The sequence below is a fragment of the Oncorhynchus masou genome, chromosome 22, assembly GCF_036934945.1.
Source record: "Oncorhynchus masou masou isolate Uvic2021 chromosome 22, UVic_Omas_1.1, whole genome shotgun sequence".
In the NCBI taxonomy this organism is placed as follows: domain Eukaryota; kingdom Metazoa; phylum Chordata; class Actinopteri; order Salmoniformes; family Salmonidae; genus Oncorhynchus; species Oncorhynchus masou.
The window spans coordinates 21,319,615-21,338,143 of NC_088233.1; the positions used below are offsets into that span (position 1 = coordinate 21,319,615).

An 18,529-nucleotide genomic window follows, 5' to 3' on the forward strand; every position below is an offset into this window, starting at 1 on the left:
CCCAACCCTTGCCTAAGTGGCACAAGATGTTAATGCATGCCATCTGGTGTTTTTAATTATTTGATATATACCACCTGGTATTTTTATTGATAGTATTCTGTTCCACCTGGTGATTTTGATGATTTGACTCCCTGGGCGCATGCTTTTCTTGTCATAGCATCCTGTTAAGTTACACGTTGTCTGGATTCTAAATAGCTGCCTCACATGGAGAAATACTAAATGTTACTATAGAATACTACAGTACTTACTATAGAATGATGTAGTAAACTGTAGAATGCTATTCTACACACTGCAGTATCCCTCAATAATGTGTAGTACTTACTATAGAATGTTGTAGTATACTGTAGAATACTATAGTAAGTACTGCAGTATTATCAGCAATAAAAACACTGTAGTAAATACTACAGTAATGTCTGAAAAACCACTACAGTCTGAAAAAATACTGACTTTTTTAACTACAGTAAATACTACACTATTCAATTTGCATATACTCTGTACTCTGCACATTCCCCTCCCCCATATCTCAGTTTGTGCCATCCATAAGTGAGAAACAGGTTTTTTAGAAATGTTTGCAGATTTATTAAAAATGCAAAACAGAAATGCCTTATTACATAAGTATTCAGACCCTTTGTTATGAGACTCGAAATTGAGCTCAGGCACATCCTGTTTCCATTGATCATTCTTGAGATGTTTCTACAACTTGATTAGAGTTCACCTGTGGTAAATTCAATTGATTGGACATGATTTGGAAAAGCACCCTGATCTGTTTCACCTGTCCTCATTATTGTCTCCACCCCTCCACGTGTCGCTTGTTTTCCCCAGTGTATTTATCCCTGTGTTTCCTGTCTCTCTGTGCCAGTTCGTCTTGTATGTTTCAAGTCAACCAGCGTTTTTCCCCCCGTACTCCTGCCTTTGCTATTCTCTTTTTTCTAGTCCTCCCGGTTTTGACCCTTGCCTGTTCTGGAATCTGTACCCGCTTGCCTGACCATTCTGCCTGCTTTGACCACGAGCCTTTCTGCCACTCTGTACCTCCTGGACTCTGATCTGGTTTTGACCTTTTGCCTGTCCACTACCATTCTCTTGCCTACTCCTTTTGGATTATTAAACATTATAAGACTCCAACCATCTGCCTCCTGTGTCTGAATTTGGGTCTCGCCTTGTGTCATGATACACACCTGTCTATATAAGGTCCCTCAGTTGACAGTGCATGTCAAAGCAAAAACCAAGCCATGAGGTCGAAGGAATTGTCCGTAGAGCGCAGAGACAAGATTGTGTCGAGGCACAGATCAGCAGTAGGGACTGGGAGACTAGTCAGGATCGAGGCAAAGATGATCGGAGAAAAGTACATAGAGATCCTTGATGAAAACCTGCTCCAGAGTGCTCAGCATATCAGAGAGGGGCGAAGGTGTACCTTCCAACAGGACAACGACCCTAAGCACACAGCCAAGACAACGCAGGAGTGGCTTCGGGACAAGTCTCCGAATGTCCTCAAGTGGGCAAGCCAGAGCCCGGACTTGAACCCGATCAAACATCTCTTGAGAGACCTGAAAAAAGCTGTGCAGTGACGCTCCCCGTCTAACCTGACAGAACTTATGAGGGTCTGCTGAGAAGAATGGCCGAAATTCCCCAAATACAGTTGTGCCAAACTTGTTGCGTCATACCCAAGAAGACTTGACGCTGTAATTTCTTCCAAAAATGCTCTAGCAAAGTACTGAGTAAAGGGTCTGAATAGTTATGTAAATGTGATATTTCAGCTTATTTTTAATACATTTGCAAACCTTTCCAAACCTGTTTTTGCTTTGTCATTATAGGGTATTGCATGTAGAGGAAGGGCATTTTTTAATAATTTTAGAATAAGGCTGTAACCTAACAAAATGTGGAAAAATTCAAGAGGTCTGAGTACTTTCTGAATGCACTGTACCTACCTACCTACAGATTATGGAAAATTTGCTCATTTAGTATTTCTCCAGTAGGTTTTCTGAAAGAGAGAGCCTCCATTTCTATGTCAAAGATATTAAAACAAACACTATAGTAAATACTACAATCTGCAAAAATACTATAGGGAAGTACAGTTCGCAAAAACACTGCAGTAAATACTACAATCTGAAAAAACACTACATTAATTACTATAGTATATACTACAGTTTTCTTTCACTATTGTACAGTTAACTATACATAATACAGTACACTACAGTATCCACTGTAGTGGTTTTGCTGACCTTTAGCTTAAAGCATATATTTTACTCTTTTCCTCCCTGGCTTAGAATTTTGGATCTTCCACAGACCTGGGCTAAAATACTATTTTAAATTCTTTAAAATACTTTAGCTGTTCTCGGTTGAGCTTTCTTGTTGCACTGGAACCAATAAAAAAGTACAAACTCCCAACAGGCTCAGGAGCACTCTAGGCAGACTAAAGCAAACACTCAAAGTATTGGGAAGATTTCAAATAGTCTTTGAACCCAGGTTTGATCTTCTAGCAGGCATGGTGAGAGTCAGCGTCTCTGACACGGTTTTGGAGGATTTGATCCACCGTGAAAAAGAGATAAATGGATCAGGTCTAATCTTGTTAAATGTTTTGTTGACATATTGTCTACTTATACTTGTATTTACATGTTTATACCAGTATTTTAAGGTTAATCCTTGCCAGCCCTTTACAAAACAGTTACAATCATTGGTACTTTTCAGCTTCTCCTGTTCCCCAGTCCCCAGCCCATATACCCAGCCAATACTGCAGGGTTATGTTTATAAAAGCTAGCTGAGAATGAATCGGATGAATTCTGGGCTGCCACATTCGGTATCAGAGTGTAATTTGAGTCGATATTAAGCATGGAAACTAATTCATTTTAAAGGTCAGGCGTCACTGCTTCTTTATATGATGGATCCCAGCTCGCCTCTCCTCCTCTTGTTCCTGTGTAATGGAGGACTCACTCAGGGGCTTAAGCACTGCATTGTTTTGCTCTGACAATATATCCCAGAGACCTCTGCAGCTGCTCTCCACGACAGATTAATTAACACAATCACACGCTGCTGGCCCCAGCTCAACACACAGGTCTGCTGCGGGACAGATAGGTAAATCCTATACATATGGAGAACGTACAGGCACTAAGTGCAAGTCTTGATGAGGGGTTTTAGGAATGGGATAAGTTTACTGTGCCTGTATTACAGGGGCTGGAGTAGTTTTAACTCAGAAGGTGAGGAATTACCATTGTTGCCAGATGTTTCAGTTTGAGACACATTGATTACGCCTGAACAAGTGGCTGATTTTTTTCCCAGCCAAACAGAAGTCATTAAGTTATTATATTGTTGTTCCCAGTATGGATAGTGACTACAGTTCAGAGTTAGTGACTGCTCTGCTACATTTTAGTCAATTGGTAGATGCTTTTATCCAGAGCGACTTACATACATTTTCATACCCCCCCCCTTCTGTTTACTGGACCCCTTGGGAATCGAGCCCACAAACCTGGTGTTACAAGCACCATACTCTACCAACTGAGCCACGCGTGACCGATAGATACAGTGTCAACGTGTTAGATTATGGTCTCTTTACTCATATGGCTACTAGCTAGTGTTGAAAATGCTGCTCTTAAAATCTAATCAAGACAGATTAAAAAACTTCCTTTGACTGTAATTCTAATCTTAGATCATGAATAATGATGTGCTTATTAGAGCCCCTGACCGACACCAGAGTGTCCAGATTTAAATTGGGAACACAAACATGCCTGAAATCCTCTGGCAGTTATTCATTAGTCCTATTCAAACTCTTAACCCCAAGGTCAATGAGCAGACACCATGTAATGATGTCATCCTCACTTGGTCTTTGTTTCCTTCTCCAGCCGTCACACTACTTCTACTGTACAGATGTTACAGGTTACGAGTGCTTACAGAGAGACGAGGAAGGATCATGTTTAGGGGAATAGAAATCAGTGTAACTTTTTAATCGTTCTAACTTCTAGTTCCTACAACCCTTGGCATCCGATGATTCTTAAATGGATAGTTCAGCAAAAGCACATGTTTATAAAACATTTAAATATGTAATTTCGCTAAACAATCCCTTTAAGTTGTAGCATGGCTGTTTTTATTTCAACACACAAACTGGGCCTATATACGTAAGTAGATTTGAACACTGCTGATTTATGATTTATAAACCGGATTACCTGTTGGGCTTGACTTCCCCATCTCATTTTTTTGTCCCCTAATCCTCTTTTTAATTATTATTGCAGATATGAGGTATGAGGCTCAAACTAAGCTCAAAATGCTTGTTTTCCTAGCTGCTGATAAAAAGATTTACCCTGGGAGTTGTGAACACCTGCCTTGAAATATTGTTCCACGTCTCCTGAATGCCATTTGGCTTAATTGACTTGGAAACGTCCCAAATGCGTCATTGACGATGTGGTCTAATTAATATTAATAATATGCTATTATAAACATCAAAGAACATCTGGTGCCCCTATTTTCTCTCTCCCCAGCAGTCTTGGGTGTGAATATCCCTCTCAGGCGGTTTCATCTCAACGCAAACCGCTTAGGTTTAGTCATTTAGGTGCTTTAGTTTATACTGCACGCAGACTGTTACAATATAACAATTATGTGTGTGTGTGCATGTGTGTGTATATGCGCACATGTGTGTGTGTTTACATGGGTGGTGAACAGATTGAATAAAGAGTGCATTTCCATATGAAATGAATCACTTTCCCTACCAGCTGTATGCTTTGCCACATCACAGTATCAGATGTTTTCTTTTGCATTTCTAATCACAGGTTGGATAACTCATATGCATCTCTTCATTATCTGAATGTCTGTGTTAGGTGAGAGAAGCAGGGCCATGTAATGATACAGTAATTGGAGTTTGGTTGATAAATCTAAGCACTAAAATTACTCATAATGTGGGTCTCGTCAGTGTAAGTAAATCTAAAACTGATTAAGTTAGCATGAACCAGGCAATCAGAAAGATGGCACCCGTCCAAAGACAGAAGATGAGTCGGGGCTTGAGTCTTTTTGTTATTTCGCTGCTCTGGGAGATATTGGCGAGCAAATGTGTTTTTGAAAGAGACAGTGGCCAAAGATGAGGTCAGATATGTCTTTTTGGGGGGTTTTGCATTTCAGACCTGCAGGTAATTTCATGGTAATGTAAACCACGGATTAATTGAGAGAGACAGTGTATCTATGCCTACGTTTACAAAGGCAGCCCAATTCTGTTATTTTTTACGCAAATTTGGTCTTTTGACAAATCACATATGATCTTTTCACATCAACTCTTGTTCTGATTGGCCAAAATACCAATTAGTGAAAAAAAGATCAGAATTGGGCTGCCTGTGTAAACGCAGCCTAACCGTCTGAAATACTGCCATTAAGCAGGCGTTTTTTTTGTGACTAAAGACAATGGATGTGGTGTTTCTGAGGAGGCTCTTTCCCACTCACTGTCCTGTTTGAACACATGCATACACACAAATTATTGTTGACTGTGTTGTTGAAGGTCATTAATATGTGACTCCAGCTGTGATTTCTACCTCACTATGGCTGTGTTTAAAGGCAGCCCAATTCTGAACTTTTTTCCCCGGTAATTGGTCTTTTGACCAATCAGATCATCTCTGAAGAAGGTCTGATGTGAAAAGATGTGATGTGATTGGTCAAAAGACCAAATTTGCATAAAAAATATCAGAATTGGGCTGCCTGTCTAAATGAAACCTATTAGTGTGATGTTTTATGATCTGCTCCATTCAATACACTTATTTTCCTCTCTCCTCTGGGTATATTAAGTAGTTTAAAATTCCAATATTTAAACAAAGGCTATTTTTCCATATAATTTATCTCATTAAATGACGGATGGTGTTGGTATTAAAGTTGGAGACAGCATAACAAACAACTTTAGATCATTAGATTGAGAGATTTACTTCAGGGACAATTACCTCAGGGTCAGATCTGATCTCAAGGTGTTATGAAATGGATTTTTCAGCCGAGGGGAATGAATCACTGTTGTAAGTCAGATATTAATCCATTAAAGAAGAACAATAAGGCATCAATATGCACAAAATTAAATGAATGCCGCTGTAAATTTATCTCGCCATCCCAGACGCCACATCCCTAAAAGACCCAGTATAATGTATGCCCTGACCTTCAAATGCCAGGAGAGTGTTGGACAATAAACTGCCAATATTTGTGGCTTAATAGCGGCAGATGACTTTTACAGTAATTGGAATGGCACCAAAACAGCTGGGCTGCTTAAAGAAGGTGGAATGCAAAGGGTGTGTCTCAAATAGCACCCTATGCCCTATATAGAGCACTACTTTTGTACCAGATCCCTGGGTCAATATGGTGCCCTTTGGGACACATTCAAGGGTCTCTCAGACAAGCACTAACTCAACATGGTGGCACTGTATGTAAAACCCTATAGGCAAGGCTGTTATAACACAGTTCAACCTAACATGACTCCTGGAGAGAAGTGTTCATGTATACGTTGTCGATATTAGGACAGTTAAACATCCAACTCCAAATGACTTTGACAGATGTTTCATGGACATGTGACTTTGGCCTATTATGGACACCGTACAGGTGAGAAGTCATTCCAACTTGCTCACCAAGTTTATGGGGATAAGCCAACAATATACATTTATTTGCTGCTAACATCTTTGAGTATATTCCTTGCGTATGGTGTTCTATACTCCATGCTGTGCGATGATGTATCACCTGTGCTGAAAGCTGATTACAAGCCTGATTTACTGCGGAGCACAACTTAAATCATTCAACTCAGCATTGTGTGGCTCTGAACACATTATTCATGTTTAGAAATGGTGGCCATATGTACACACACATTTCCCAAGTTCAAAGAGATGATCCAATCGCTCAGGTTCTTTAGGTTGGTTCTCAGTATGCCAATGATTTAGTTGTACAAGTCAGACAATTGTTTGTGAAATATAACATGTATACAGCTATCCAGAGAAACTTAAATGTGAAATACTGGTATGGAGATGTCTGGTTCACGCTGCACTGTTGTTCTGTCTTGTGGCTCTAACAGGTAAGGAGAAGTTCTACAGCTGTCCCTCCAGTGACTACATCAGTGCCCAATCAGCCTCTCTCAGTTACCATCTAGAGGGCTACCACCCCAACCAACACCCCCAGTGGAACCAGGACACCATGGACAACAGAGCCCCCTCGTCCCCACAGACCCCAAGCCCCAAGGACTGGAGCCCTACTTCTGGCCTCTACAGTGGGATGGAAGGCACAGATGAGAACCGGAGAAACCCAGGTACACTGCAAATGGACAGGCCTCCCAACCTGCCCAACCCTTCCAACCTGAACCTACGCCGGGCCTATGGAGGACCTCCAGCTATGGAGGAGAACAGTGTGAACCCACAGGGTCTTCATCAATCCATACAGACCTTCATCAATGGCCTGACATCCAGCATTCTGAGAGGTGGTAGAAAGAGGAGAGCAAGGGGAGGGAGGGTCAGCCCTCCCGGGGGAGGACAGGGGAGCTCTGAGGGGGAGTATGGTGTTAGAGTCAGGGGGAGTGACTGGGACAGTGAGGGGGAGGCAGGTGCTGGTGGCTCTGCAGTCACACCCAGGACCAGGAAGTCCCAGTATGAGCCTCTGGATTTGTCGCTCAGGCCAGACTGGGTGCTGTCGTCACAGCCTGGTTCAGGGGGATTGACTGGGTTATTCCAGCAGCACAGCTCCCTCTCCTCCAATAGCAATGGGCTGCAGGCTGGACAACACACAGCCAGGTCTGACACTGGTAGTGACCTGGAGTTGTCTATAGATCAGGAGGACACACACACCTATGACTCATCAGCTCACAATGGGGAGTGTACACTGGAGAGACCTGTGTTTAACAAAGAGGAGGAAGAAGAGGACCTCAACAAGTGGAGGATGATGAAGAGTAGCAGCAATGAAGCAGGGCTGAGTGAGGAGATGACAGAGATGATGGTTGTTGTTCCCCAGGGGCCCAGTGAGGCCCCTGAGTGTACCCAAGGGAAGCAGGGCCAGTGGGACAGGTCGGTCATCCAGCCTCTCCTCTCTCCTCTGGAGCTGTTGAAGCCAGGGCAGACTCCTCACCACTGCCTCCATCCCCACAGGAACCTCTCAGTCCTCTGGTCCTTCAGTGGCCAGAATCACACGTTCCTCAATGACAATGAAGAGAGCTTGAATGGTGGAGGGGGAGGGCCAATGGAGAGAGCAGATACTTCAAGTGAGTGTCCCTCTCTCTGCCCAATGAATGATGTCAACTGTCCCTCTGGTTCCTAACTCTTTTCAACGTTACATGAGAGTACAATGCCATCTAGTGGACAAGTAGTGATCCTGCCCCCTTATATCATCCTTTCCTATACTGTCCTATCCTATATGTTTGGATATTTAGTACACTCTCTTTCATTCAAAAAATAGGCTTACCTCAGCAGACAATTTATCAGATGAAATTGACGAACTCTAGTTAGTATGAACACTTGTGATTGTGAAACTCAGAAGAACTAAAACAAGGGTACTGGAGTCACAGGTGTGTGGCATTGATTACATCCGCACTTAGAGGACGATGCAATTTCACTATCTGATAGGTAACAAATAACCCTGGCAATGGAGAAGCTTAAATCTTGTGTGAGACGCCTGCCGAAAGCAAGATTTAATTACCTGTTCTTTCAGACACTTGGGATCCTTTGATATGATATACATGTATTATGAGTGCAACTTGATACCCCATCATTCTGATCCATCTGATGCAGAAACACTATATGAAACACACAATATTCTCGTATGAAAGTGTCTGTCAACTCTGTTTGGGCACAACATGTGTTTTGCTCATTGATGGTTCCTGTTGGTAAAAGTATAGGCTACAGTATGTCAGAATAATGGTTTTCTTAGATATACTAGATGCATATTACAACTTCCTGAAGTGATGTATATTTCTGCACTCATCTCACCTCTTCAGGTCATGCATATTCAGGGTTTACAATTTTTTTTACTTATCTTTGGTCACTTGTACAATTTTTTACAATAAGTTACAAGTTACATCGCTAGTATAGTTTGGTATAGAAATTATGAAAGAGGATAACTAAGTAAACCCACTGTACATGCTTTACCCCCCCCCCCCCTCAGTATTGCACTCTAAAGTAGGGTCTATCATTAGCTAAGATGGAAAGCTATCAGTCAAAGTTGACATAATTGACATTGAGCCTAGCGAGTGCCCTCTAACTACAAACAACAAGCAGGTGGTCAGTCAGACATTATTCTCATCACAACAACTGCTTCTGCCTGCTCTGTTTTGAATGTTGGCCAGGTGGCATTGTCAAGGACCTGCCTCCTGTCCCCATACTGTACGTCTAGGTCTAGTCACTCAGTGACATATTGCTGGGCACCGTGGACATGGAGTGATGTGTGTGCAATGACAGTTCAGGTCGGACACAGTGTGCCAACGGTGGTAATTGGCCAGATGGTGACCCCTGGATGAACCAGTCTGTATGCTCATTTGTTTTATATCGAGCCCTCCCTCATGGTTAATGTCCTGCAACTGCATCTCCCAATCACAGCCGCTAGATGGCGATACAATCCAATTATTTTTCAGGAAAAAAAACGTGAGACATGGAGAATATGAGTAGATCGATACAGAATAGATTATCTAAGAATGAAAGAAAGAAAATACCCGATTTGAAAGGGAGAAGAGTCATTACCTCGTTGTCTGAGTGCATACCCTATACTGAAAGGATGAGAGACAGAGAGAGAGTATAGATGGAGATAGATGGAGCGACAGCGAGGTGAAAGAAGAAGGCAAGTGTGGCTGTCTCTGAGCAGATGTCGTTTGAGGGCAGAGAGAGGGCAGGCCGAGCAGGCTGCCATTGTGCCTGGGTCTCCCCATAGAGATAATGAAGGGTGGAGTGCTGGGAAGGATGTGCAGTCATCACTCACTGTCTCTGTGCCATCAGAGCTCAGTGCTGTGTCATCCGTCACCATTCAGCTCCTCTGGCCCCCACAGTCCCGCCACTGTCATCATGGTCATTATCTCTGCCTGAAACACACACACACACACACACACACACACACACACACACACACACACACACACACACACACACACACACACACACACACACACACACACACACACACACACACACACACACACACACACCCTGTGTGTGACATACCTAAACACCGAGATTGCACACTCACACTCACGCACACACACACTCTCCCTCCCCTTCCCACATCCTTTCTTGTTTCCTGGTAAATGTGTGTGTGAGCTGGTCTGGTTTGAGACTGGTGTTTAGCCTATGAATGGGTGATCATGTGTTGGGGAGATGGATGGCTCTGGGCCCAGTCCTGTCTCCTCTAATTGTAAAATATTAGTTAGATTAGACTGTGGCCTGTGAGTAATGGAACTTATCTGGAGGTTTCCCTCTCCTGGACCTCACCTCTCGTCCATTGGAAGGGAGATATCAGGAAAAAAGAATGTACAAGACAGGAAGAGGAGAGAGAAAGAGGGGAGAGATAGGGCAATCACTATACGTGTAGAGATTTGACTTGCTTTATATTATATTATTTGCTGAATATGCTTAATTTGTAACACGTTAAAAAGATAGCTTACATTTTGTAATGGCTCTAAGAAGAAAGGAGATTTGGTAAGATATTTTAAGTGTAATATCCTTTTCTTGAAACATATGGTTTGCCAAATGCACTGTCCTGACCTGTTCCAAAATATTTGATCCTGCATTTAGCGATGTATTACACCCTGCAAAGTCAGGGTAGATTTTTTTCCCCTTCTTACAATACAATAGGGAAAGCCTTTAATTTGCAGACAATACTATGGCTGACGCTGTAAAACAAAACATTTCACTGCACCTATCCGGTGAACGTGACCATAAAACATACACATAAAGTACCGGTCCAAAGTTTGGACACTGCTACTCATTACAGGGGTTTTCTTTATTTTTATACATTGTAGAATAATAGTGAAGACATCAATATGATGAAATAACACATATGGAATCATGTAGTAACACCATTTTTTTTAAAGAAATCAAAATATATTTTAGATTTGAGATTCTTCAAAGTAGCCACCCTTTGCCTTGATGACAGCTTTGCACACTCTTGGCATTCTGTCAACCAGCTTCATAAGGTAGTCTGGAATGCATTTCAATTAACAGGTGTGCTTTGTTAAAAGTTAATTTGCGTTTGAGCCAATCATTTGTGTTTTGACAAGGTAGGGGGGTATACAGAAGAGAGCCCTATTTAGTCAAATACCATATTATGGCAAGAACAGCTCAAATAAACAAAGAGAAATATAGAAAATAGTAAAACATAAAAAAAACTAGAATTAATGAATGAGCGTCCAAACTTTTGACTGGTACTAATATATATATATAGTTGAAGTCAAAAGTTTACGTACACCTTAGCCATATACATTTAAACTCAGTTTTTCACAATTCCTGACATTTAATCCTAGTAAAAATTGCCTGTCTTAAGTCAGTTAGGATCACCACTTTATTTTAGTAGTAGATACAATTATTTATTTCAGCTTTTATTTCTTTCATCACATTCCCAGTGGTTCAGAAGTTTACATACACTCAATTTGGTAGCATTGCCTTTAAATTGTTTAACTTGGGTCAAACGTTTCAGGTAGCCTTCCACAAGCTTCCCACAATAAGTGGGGTGAATTTTAGCCCATTCCTCCTGACAGAGCTGCTGTAACTGAGTCATGTTCATTGCTTGCACACACTTTTTCAGTTTTGCCCACAAATTTTCTATGGGATTGAGGTCAGGGCTTTGTGATGGTCACTCCAATACGTTGACTTTGTTGTCCTTAAGCCATTTTGCCACAACTTTGGAAGTATGCTTGGGGTCATTGTCCATTTGTAAGACCCATTTGCGACCAAGCTTTAACTTCCTGACTGACGTCTTGAGATGTTTCTTCAATATATCCACATCATTTTCCTGTCTCATGATGCCATCTATTTTGTGAAGTGCACCAGTCCCTCCTGCAGCCAAGCACCCCCACAACATGATGCTGCCACCCCCTTGTTTTACGGTTGGGATGTTGTTCTTCGGCTTGCAAGCCTCCCCATTTTCCCTCCAAACATAACAATGGTCATTATGGCCAAACAGTTCTATATTTGTCTCATCAGACCAGAGGACATTTCTCTAAAAAGTATCATCTTTGTCCTCATGTGCAGTTGCAAACTGTAGTCTGGCTGTTTTATGGCGGTTTTGGAGCAGTGGCTTCTTCCTTGCTGAGCGGCCTTTCAGGTTATGTCGATATAGGACTCGATGTACTGTGGATATAGATAGTTTTGTACCTGTTTCCTCCAGCATCTTCACAAGGTCCTTTGCTGTTGTTCTGGGATTGATTTGCACTTTTTGCACCAAAGTACGTTCATCTCTAGGAGACAGAACGCATCTCCTTCCTGAGCAGTATGATGGCTGCGTGGTCCCATGGTGTTTATACTTGCATACTATTGTTTGTACAGATGAACGTGGTACTTTCAGGCATTTGGAAATTGCTCCCAAGGATGAACCAGACTTGGCTGATTTCTTTTGGTTTTTCCCATGATGTCAAGCAAAGAGGCACTGAGTTGGAAGGTAGGCCTTGAAATATATCCACAGGTACACCTCCAATTGACTCAAATGATGTCAATTAGCCTATCAGAAGCTTCTAAAGCCATGACATAATTTTCTGGAATTTTCCAACCTGTTTAAAGGCACAGTCAACTTAGTGTATGTAAACGTGTGACCCACTGGAATTGTGATACAGTAACGATAAGTGAAATAATCTGTCTGTAAACAAATGTTGGAAAAAATACTTGTGCCATGCACAAAGTAGATGTCCTAACCAACTTGCCAAAACTATAGTTTGATAACAAGGAATTTGTGGAGTGGTTAAAAATAAGTTTAATGACTCCAACCGTGTATGTAAGTGTATGTAAACTTCCGACTTCAACTGTATATATATATATTGTAATTTATATTTTAGCTCCCAGAGCATCAGTAAGACAGGTCAGTGATATTCAGACAGACAGGTCAGTGATATTCAGACAGACAGGTCAGTGATATTCAGACAGACAGGTCAGTGATATTCAGACAGACAGGGTAGTGATATTCAGACAGGTCAGTGATATTCAGACAGACAGGTCAGTGATATTCAAACAGACAGGTCAGTGATATTCAGACAGACAGGGTAGTGATATTCAGACAGGTCAGTGATATTCAGACAGACAGGTCAGTGATATTCAAACAGACAGGTCAGTGATATTCAGACAGACATGTCAATGATATTCAGACTAGATTGACAGGTCAGTGATAGACAGACAGACAGGTCAGTGATCTTCAGACAGACAGGTCAGTGATATTCAGACAGACAGGTCAGTGATATTCAGACAGACAGGTCAGTGATATTCAGACAGACAGGTCAGTGATCTTCAGACAGACAGGTCAGTGATATTCAGACAGACAGGTCAGTGATATTCAGACAGACAGGTCAGTGATATTCAGACAGACAGGGTAGTGATATTCAGACAGGTCAGTGATATTCAGACAGACAGGTCAGTGATATTCAGACAGACAGGTCAGTGATCTTCAGACAGACAGGTCAGTGATCTTCAGACAGACAGGTCAGTGATATTCAGACAGACAGGTCAGTGATATTCAGACAGACAGGTCAGTGATATTCAGAGGGCATACAGATGTGTCACAGTCTCATTTCATAGTCTCATTTCCTGTACTGCTGGTTGGTTTCCTTCTGTGGGCTTTTTACATTTTTTCACCAAAATTACTTTTTATGTAGATGTTAAAGAAAGCTTTCCATTTCATACAGAAGGAGGAGGAAGAGGAGGAGGGGGGAGAAGAGGAAGAGAGAGGTTAAAAGGTTGTGGCAGCGTGTTATTTGAGGTCATATTACATCATCCCATAACGGTTTACTGTAATCCTGAATGATAGAAGAAGCCGTGGAGTTCTTCCAGAAAGAAAGCATGGAGATGAGTTGTGCTGTAACCAGGCCTGTAATAGCACAAGACAACATCTAGACATAAGCCTTATTCGCACGGGACTTGTGTTACTATAGAACGTTGGTTATGTAATTATTGCCCCAGCATGTCCGTTGTTCCAGTGGACGATTCGGATGGGATTTGTTTTACCAAACTGCCCCTGTAATAATTTGTTATCCTCATTCAAAATTGACCGTTAGGATGGAAGCCTGGAGGCTGAAGTTGATATATGACAAGGCAGTTCATTCATCTGTATGCTACTTGCATAGCACTTTGTTTTAAGCATCCATTTGTTCCCATGTTCTTACCCAAACTGGGTGCAGCACCTGTTAAACACTGTAATATCCCTCAAAACACAGGGATGACGATAATTATCAGAGGACCGGGGAGTTTGCTGAAAAACAGTAGGTTTTTAGGGCTGGGATAATAACCTTCTTGCCAAGTAAAAATGACTGACATGCCAGATTCAGACGGGACTAAAATTACTGATGTGGTGATTTGTGCTCGTGCACATAATTCTATTACCGAAGCTCCCCCAGTTAAACTTATCCCATCTGAACAGGGCACTAGTGTGTGTGTAGAAGTAAAAACATTAGAGTAGAACCCAGCACAAATGAGTCACATTATTAGTTGATGGGAGAGAGAGATGGAGGTAGGGCTCAGTGTAGCCAGCTGCAGACGTTTCTCATTCCTCAGCCCAACACTCATCACCACCATGAGCCCAGGGTGCATGTGTGTGTGTTTCTGTTGTTTTTTGTGTGCATAAAATGAGAAGGGAAGGACTTCAAAATCACAAATGAAGTAGTATGTTTCATGTAGTACTAGTCAGAGGTGGAATTAGATGGGGAACGCATGGGGTTGTTTTTCCATGATTCCACCAATAGGGTTATTATCATTTCATCCACAGTATTTTATGACTACCACTAGAGAGTTGGCACTGGAGAGTTGGCAGTATTAAACACAATGAAGTATAATCAGTAGGGAGGGCTGGGAGGTTGATTTGTCTAAAGCAATGCTTTCCTCTCTGCCAGGGGGGAAGCCTTTCCAGTGCAGGTACTGCCCCTACAGTGCCACCCAGAAGGGGAACCTGAAGACTCATGTCCTGTGTGTTCACCGCAGGCCCTTCGACAGCAGCCTGTACCCAGACAGACGCCTCCGACGGCCCCGTGCCAACACCCCTGTGACACACTACACCTCCCAGGAAGGTTCTGCCCCTAGGCCTACACCCACTGGGAGAGATATCACTATGGCATCATTGTGTGGGACTTGATGTTGCTATGGCAACTGCATCTAACCATAGGGTGTGTTTGAACATTTTATCTGGAGTGCCAGAATGTGCTCAGAGTGCATTCTGGGCGTTAGTAAATTCTGAAAGTTGTCAGATTGTCAGTTAGTAAATTCAGAGTTTCGCTATCGGAGCGTTCAGAACGCAAACTGGACGCTCTGACCGAGGAGTAGGGTTGATCTGAGTGTTCAGACCTCACATCGGCAGTCAGGCACCCAAGCTAACTGCCTAACGATGGCTAGCTTGCTAGCTGCTTCCAGACACAAATGAGAAAACACCTTTACTTGCCCTAGCAGAGCTGGTTAGGCTGTTTTCATGTTATCCAGAGCGTTGGTAACTGTAACTGTAATGCTGGTGACAATTGAATTAAGCTTTTTTTGCTGTAGTTTAGTCCTTTAGTTTCAGGTGTGGAGGATGACAGAGGGAGGATAGGGTTATGTTCTTGGAGATGGAAAAAAAACTCGATGTACATTCTAGTGTGGACTTGAAAATATATTTATCTGTATGAAACAAACTGCCTATAATAAAGTGTATTGTGGTGTGTGGAGTACAGAGAGATTGAGTGCTTTTTACTTAATTTATACTCAGTGTCATATTGATTTATATTCACCCACATACATCCTTCAGCTCAACACTGACTAATTGTCTGATCGTGAGCAGGCACCAAACTAACTTCCCCCAAGCTCTTTCATGCACTATAAATGTCGGTGTTTTCGTAAATATCTCCTAATATGAGTTCTTCAAAACCGTTATCAGTCAGAATCCTATGCCAGATGTTCAGGGTGTAATCCTGGCAGATGTAATGGAGTAGAATGCCTTCATTTGTTCTGTATTCCATTCGGGGGGGCACCTTTCACACATATCATTATCTCCCATTAACAATGTGAACAATATTCATTTAAGGGGAACCAAAGACATGGAAAACTACATATATTCATTGATATCATGGAGGCACTAAAATGAAATACAAATCAAAGATGACAACCATCCATACTGTAGATGTACAGTGCCTTCGGAAAGTATTCAGACCCCTTGACTTTTTCCACATTTTGTTAGGTTACAGCCTGATTCTACAATTGATTATTTTTCTGATCAATCTACATACAATACATCATAATGACAAAGCCAAAAGAGGTTTGTAGAAAGTTTAGCAAATGTATGAAAAATACAAAACTGAAATATCACATTTACATAAGTATTCAGACCCTTTACTTCGGTACTTCGTTGAAGAACCTTTGGCAGCGATTACAGCCTTGAGTCTTCTTGGGTATGACTCTACAAGCTTGGCACACCTGTATTTGGGGAGTTTCACCTATTCTTCTCTGCAGATCCTCTCAAGTTCTGTCAGGTTGGATGCGGAACATTGTTGCACAGCTATTTTCAGGTCTTTCCATAGACGTTGTATTGGGTTCAAGTCCGGGTTCTGGCTGGGCCACTCAAGGACATTCAGAGACTTGTCCCGAAGCCACTCCTGCGTTTTCTTGGCTGTGTGCTTAGTTTGTTTTCATGTTGGAAGGTGAACCTTCATCCTAGTCTGAGGTTCTGAGTGCTCTGGAGCAGATTTTGATCAATGATCTCTCTGTACTTTGTTCTGTTCATCTTTGCCTCAATCCCGACTAGTCTCCCAGTCCCTGCCGCTGAAAAACACCCCCAAAGCATGATTTTGCCATCACAATGCTTTACCGTAGGGATGGTGCCAGGTTTCCTTCAGACGTGACGCTTGGATTTCAGGCCAAAGAGTTCAATTTTGATTTCATCAGACCAGAGAATCTTGGTAATTTTTGCAATTTTATCAATTTTAGAACAAGGCTGTAACGTAGCAAAATGTGGAAAAAGTCATGGGATCTGAATACTTTCTGAAGGCACTCTATATGAGCCTACTGTATATCAGCCCATTTGTAATAAAGAAAGCCTAACACGCACACGCGCACACAAGTAGTGGCCATCCACGGTAATGTTAGCATGATCCAGGCAGGCGACTGCTCGACCAGTGTGCCAACATTCCGCCATTAGAACAAGAGATCACCTTGGGCAGCTGTGTGTCTGTAGCCAGCCCACAGTAACCACGGTGATGTGTTTGATTGACAAACGCCCTGATAACTCCATTCTGCCAGCCACCTGCTAGCTGTCAATCAGGGCAGCCATCCCGGGGCTATTGACAGATCTGTCAGTCTGGGTGAGACGTGTCTGTCAAAGGTCTCCTCTCCCGCTCTCTCCCTTGCTGCCTGGGCAGTCCACACTATCCTCCTTGTGAAGGCTCTCCAACTCACCTAATACAGTATAAGGAAATGATTTGTGTCTATATATTTAATGTTTGTGCTGTACGTTGTCATTGGTGATGAATCTAATCCTCTCAAATCCCCTCCTGCTTCTCTTCCTCTCTGCCTTTCTTGTCTCTCTCCTCACTCATCCCTCCATCTCTGTAACTGACAGGTGACAAGGCCCAGTCCTCCAGCTGACTGGGTAATCAGAGACCTATCATACAGTATCTGTCTAAAGTCTGTCCAGGCCATGCCAAAGCCGTGCTGTACCCTACCCTACCTGCCTGGGGTGGTGGGTGACAGAGGACACAGGATAGAGAGTTTAGAGGTGCTACTAAACCCTACATCTTTGAACTCTGCCACCTCCCCACGCACGCACACAGACACACATACACACTCACCTGTGTGCATTGCCTCAAACCTTGTCATGTCAAACTCTTAATTACGCAGTTTCCTTAAGGCATACCCCATTAATTAACGCATTAATTAATTACCCCTGATCAAGATGAATGTTTCAGTTGTCATCTCTCACCATAGCCAATGTGATACTGAGAGGGGTTCACTATTCAGTTTAACAGAAGCAGAGGATACGGCAAACCTGGGTCTTATTCACTAGGAACAAAATGGGGAGGAAGGCCTACTATCTGAACTTGTGCAATCAGAAACGTTTGGATGTCCTCCAATCTATCAGATCTCTTAGCATGAACTGACATGTTGTCCATCCAATCAAAGGGTCAGAGAATTCATCTATTAATGAAAGAATATGCTACAGCTAGCTAGCACTGCAGTGCATAAAGTGTGGAGAGTAGTTGACTCAAAGCGAAGAAAGACGATAGTTGAAAATGAAGGAGAAGCAGCAGAGAGAGAGAGGAGAGAAGGAGATCTTTCATTGTATTTTTCTCTTTTTCTGAGTTTATTTTAGCTAATGCAGACAATTTAGCCTCTCAACAACCTGACTCAACCAACTAAAAATGCTATTTATTTTAGCTCTTCCAAGTCAAGGTAAGCTTTCGGTTTTATAAATT

At 42.3% G+C, this 18,529-nt stretch overlaps 1 protein-coding gene and 1 non-coding gene across 2 annotated transcripts in view; both read left to right on the forward strand.

The window, feature by feature from the left end:
* LOC135509172 (zinc finger protein 536-like) overlaps window positions 1–15,790 on the forward strand; it is a 35,964-nt gene extending 20,174 nt beyond the window's left edge. The window contains exons 3-4 of the mRNA XM_064929604.1: window positions 7,010–8,182; window positions 14,990–15,790. Coding sequence (XP_064785676.1) covers window positions 7,010–8,182; window positions 14,990–15,228 — 1,412 coding nt within the window. The 3' untranslated portion in view covers window positions 15,229–15,790. The remainder of the gene's footprint in view (window positions 1–7,009; window positions 8,183–14,989) is intronic.
* On the forward strand, window positions 1,942–1,996 carry LOC135509808 (U7 small nuclear RNA). Its single transcript, XR_010450977.1, has one exon. It is a non-coding gene; the product is annotated as a U7 small nuclear RNA (small nuclear RNA).
* Window positions 15,791–18,529: the final 2,739 nt, after the last annotated feature.